This window comes from Oryzias latipes, chromosome 14, assembly GCF_002234675.1.
Source record: "Oryzias latipes chromosome 14, ASM223467v1".
NCBI lineage: Eukaryota > Metazoa > Chordata > Actinopteri > Beloniformes > Adrianichthyidae > Oryzias > Oryzias latipes.
Genome location: NC_019872.2, coordinates 18669355 through 18673870, shown reverse-complemented (window position 1 = coordinate 18673870; position 4516 = coordinate 18669355). Strand labels below are relative to the sequence as shown.

The window sequence follows — 4516 nt, the reverse complement described above, 5'->3', positions numbered from 1 at the left end:
CTGATATTACATAAGAATTGCCCCCATTATATAAGATCAGTAATAATTCACTAATATATGTATAATATATGTACTATATTAACAATTAGTCTGTTGTGGCTAAAAAGGAATGTTATGACTTGGAGACTAAGCTACATAGTCTTCACATCTTGTTCAAGTTTTTTTTTCCAAAGCTAAAAAAAATTGTCATTTTAAATAAAAATCAAATCTTAACTATCTATAACAGGATTTCTTCTTTCTGTGTGGGTTTTCAACATTTCTTTGATAAAATAGAAACGGGCCTTCCCTGCACCCAGACTGCGCCACACACACTGACTGAGCAGCAGCTGATGCATACGCTTTACTGTTTCAGTCTTTCTGTCATCATAAAATACACACTTTATCTTTAATCAATTCATGTTTCCATTTCCCACCAACTGTCTGATTATAGTGCCTATTTGTGACCCAGTCTTTTTTATCCACTAAAATTACGCATTAAAAATACACCAGGTGAGGCACGCAGTATTTGTGCCTCATGGCAGAGGGCGCTAGTGGCAGCAAATCAAGTGCAGTTAAGGTTTAGGCTATTCAGGTTACAGCTATTCTTTAATATTGTTTAGCATAATTTTTCTAAATGGAGGATTATGCAGCTAAACTCAGGAAATGGCAGTGATCTCCAGTCATCTCCATTGAGGCAGAGAGACTTTTAAAACTGAAGAAAGAAAATAAATACTTCTACAAACATGTTATCCATGTGTTTCGTCAGAAGGAATAGTTCACGGACTTCAAATGATCGTGATGATCAAATTAAGCATATCCCAAGGAAATTAATCACTGAATGCTTAGATCTTTATTTTGGAGGCTAATAGGCAAACAAAGAATTACAAATCATTTTAATGTCAATGTTCTTTTCAAAATCTTTTTAGAAAAGCTAGATAGGCTTCCATTAAATGGCAGTTTATAATTGAGATCCATAAGTCTTGGTTCGTAGCATGTAGGGTTATTACAATGGTAATTTAACGGCTATTTACACTATCTTACATCTTATATATTTCCTTTTTTTTGAAGAAAATAAAAAGATGTTTTCCTCAGTTAGAGTGCTTCAATGTTCTGAAGTTCTCCAGGTCATTCTGCACAGGTCAAGTCAAACATACAGACATTTTGCATAGAAAATCACTTTCCTGGTAACTCATTTACTGTCATTTCCAGGCTTGAAGGGAGAGAAGATAAACAGTTTGCAAACTTTTAACTACCTTTTTCATTATTTATGATATATTTGTTCAGCTACCTGGACTAGGTAAAAAATAGAAGGCAATGAGAAACAAAAAACACATTTTCTTTTACTAACAGGATTGCATTTTGGATTTTTAGATATGATGTTTTATTTTTATGAAAAATCTCTATGTTAAAACCATGTTTTTTTGCCTTTCTTTCTGAATTGTACAAGTCCTGTACAAACATATGTTATATAGCTGCATTATATAGGTTGTCAGTTCCTCTTGCCTTTATGTCCCCTGACATACAGGGAGGGTTTTCTCCTTGGGTTCAATGTTAGCAGAGTCTGTTGGTGTGTCAGGGGTTCGGGGTCCTCGTATTTCATTAATGAAGGACAGTAGTTTGTGCGCAGAAATGTTACTGAAGCTCTGTTTTCTGTGCCATGGACCTCTGCAGAACAGCAGCTGAGCATAGGCCCGACGGAAATCCCTGTTGAACGCCGGATACAAAATCGGATTAAGGGTTGAATTAAAATAGCCCAACCACAGGACAACGGAATGAATTATGTTGGGAGGGTTCGTCTTTTCCATCAAGCCCACGCAGGTGAAAAAGGTAAAGTACGGAAACCAGCAGATCACAAATGCCCCCAGGACAGCAGCCAGGGTCACTGTGGCTTTGTGCTCTCGGACGATGGTTGCTTTCGCTAACCGTGCAAATGATGGCGTGGTGGCACGGATACGTCTCACCTAAAGGTCAGCGAGAGACAGAAAGAGGAGGAAGAAGAGGTTATTCACTGTAATTGAATTTCCGCATTGATCTGACCAGTACAGATAAACATAGCAGCCACATTTACTGTCATGTGCAAAAGTTTGTACAGTATATTCTCATTTTCATCTTTAACTCTTTACGCCTCTATTCATTAAAACAAATTGTATGTCAAGAAAGATATACGTAAACAGTTGGAAGTATCTGCCCCAGTTGAATGACCCACCTTTGACAGCAACATTATCCTTCATTCTTGTTGAGGATCATTGCCCTAGTTTTACTTACAGCATTGCTTCATTTCAACACAGTTTCTAGAAAGTCAATTATGCAGAGATTTTAACGGAGTTCTGGACTTTGACTTTTGTAAATGTTGCCTCTTTAGAGGTTTGTTTTTGCAATTGCTGGACTTTCCAGTTCTGGAAACAATATACAATGTCCAACAGATGAAATAAATGTACATTTAAAATTTAAAGGAGAACACAGAGCTTTTAATAGTTTGATAATGTTTCAGATCCTGTCTTTTTAGACCAATGATTTTCTACAGTTTGTAATTTTGTTACTTCCTCATTTTCTTGACACATGAGAATTCCTCTTAGCAGCAAACCAACAACATTTTAGATTGCATGATCTGTTCATCAGAGGCTGGGAAAAATATACAAAAAGATCAAAAAGCTGCAGAAAGGCAGGTTTCCTTGTATTTATTTGATAGTTTATATTTTTAAATAATAGTATTGTATTTACTGCATCGTAAGGTGTATGGGATTATAAGGCGCACCACCAATGAATGGTCTATTATGTAGTAAGCTACATGTTAGAAGCGTTAGCCACATTAGCATATTTACAATATTTCCAATCTTGTTTTCTACACCTAAAAAAACAAACTGATGCCGTTCAAACAAACGTCACTGTGACTACGCTAACTTTCAATACTGAAAAAAGCCACTGATAATGCTACATGTTACCCGCGTTAGTGTATTGACAATAATACACAACCAGAAATTTTGACAGAATGCTGTGTAACTCTCAGAGGCACACTATCTTTAAAAAAAGGTTTTTATGTGTGCCTTATAGTGCGCAAAAATATCTTAGGTAATCATACAAAGTAATAGGCTATACATGATTTTCATTGTGAGATTATGTTAAGATATAAATAAGATACAAGTGCACCATCTTTAGTCTTTTTTTTTACACAGAAATCGCAAAGGATTGGAAGACAGGTCTACAAACTTTAGCAGCAAATGTAGTTTAGCTTTCTTTGTACTGAAATGCAGATTATTAATTTGAAATAATGTTGCATTCCATTTCCCCAATAGTAACCTAAACCTTAAGCAGTGACCTCATAAAACAGAAAACACACTGACCTGTTCTCGCGCCACCTTGAAAATGCACAAATACATTCCACACATGAGCACCAGTGGCAGGTAAAACGAGGCAAAGACGTAGATAAGAATATAGTTATTGTTCCATTCAAACTGGCAGTAGTGCCCCTCCTGGTCTTCATCTCCCATGAGCCAGTCCAAGTTCTGCACCCTGTAGTCTGCTGTATTCCAGCCCATGTGGATGGGCAAAAAGGACACTGCAAGGGATAAAGCCCAAATGGAAATGATAGCCAAAGCCACTCTTCGAGGGGTAACAATCCGCGAGTGGTTGAGAGGAGATGCGATAGCAAGGTATCTGTTCACACTGATTGCCAGGAGAGTCAGGATAGAGGAGGTACAAAACATGACATCGAGGGCTATGTAGATGTTACACAAAGCTCCTCCAAAGGGCCAGTTGCCGTTGCGGAGCTCCACTACAGCTGAAAGGGGCAGCACAAGCAGCCCGAGAAGGAGATCTGCCACCGCCAGCGACACCACAAAGCAGTTCGATAATCTCCAAAGTCGTCTGCACAGCCCCACTGCCAAGCACACCAGCACATTGCCGCCAATGGTGATGATTATGACGGACACGAGGACCAGCCAACGAAGAGCCGTGACCACCATGGCTGCCTCCTTGGTTTTTGTTGTTGTTGATTTTAGCTGGTTTTTCAGTTGGAAAGGTTTTGAGTCGTTCATTCACTTTTCTGAATGTTCTCCACTGCTTCCATGTCACTTTGCCATTGCAGGATCTTGGAACTTAATCAAGCGGAAAGGATTTCCCTGCCGTGTGTTTTCCCATTGTGCCACAGCAGCTGCTTCTGAATCAATTGGCTACCTGCTAAAAGAACAACATGAATAATTAACAAACACGCTAACCACTTCAAATAAATCACGTCATTATTGAAGTATAGATAGATGACTTTATGACTTTATTAATCCCACAATGGGGAAATTTCATTTCTGTATGTAGTTAGTTAATCCATGTAACATCTAGTTCGATACCAAAACTGCATTTAAAAAGAACATTTATTTGAAACGAAGAAAAAACAGTTGGGTCTTAAAAATTAATTTGTTTTATTAGGAAAACCTGTGAGTTGAGGCAATCAATGAATCACAGTTTTACTTAGTTTCATCAAATGCAACATTTACTTAACAGAAACAGTAGGTATGTTTAGAGACATTGAAGTAACCTGGTTACA

The 4516-nt window shown here is 37.8% G+C and overlaps 1 protein-coding gene across 1 annotated transcript; it reads right to left on the bottom strand.

Annotated features, from left to right (window-relative positions):
• Positions 1-261: 261 nt before the first annotated feature.
• Positions 262-4149, bottom strand: LOC101164336 (histamine H2 receptor-like). Its single transcript, XM_023962908.1, has 2 exons — positions 3321-4149; positions 262-1940 (listed from the first exon to the last, which is right to left on the bottom strand). The coding sequence occupies exons 1-2, from the start codon at positions 4011-4013 to the stop codon at positions 1485-1487; spliced, it is 1149 nt and encodes a 382-aa protein (XP_023818676.1). The 5' UTR covers positions 4014-4149; the 3' UTR covers positions 262-1484.
• Positions 4150-4516: the final 367 nt, after the last annotated feature.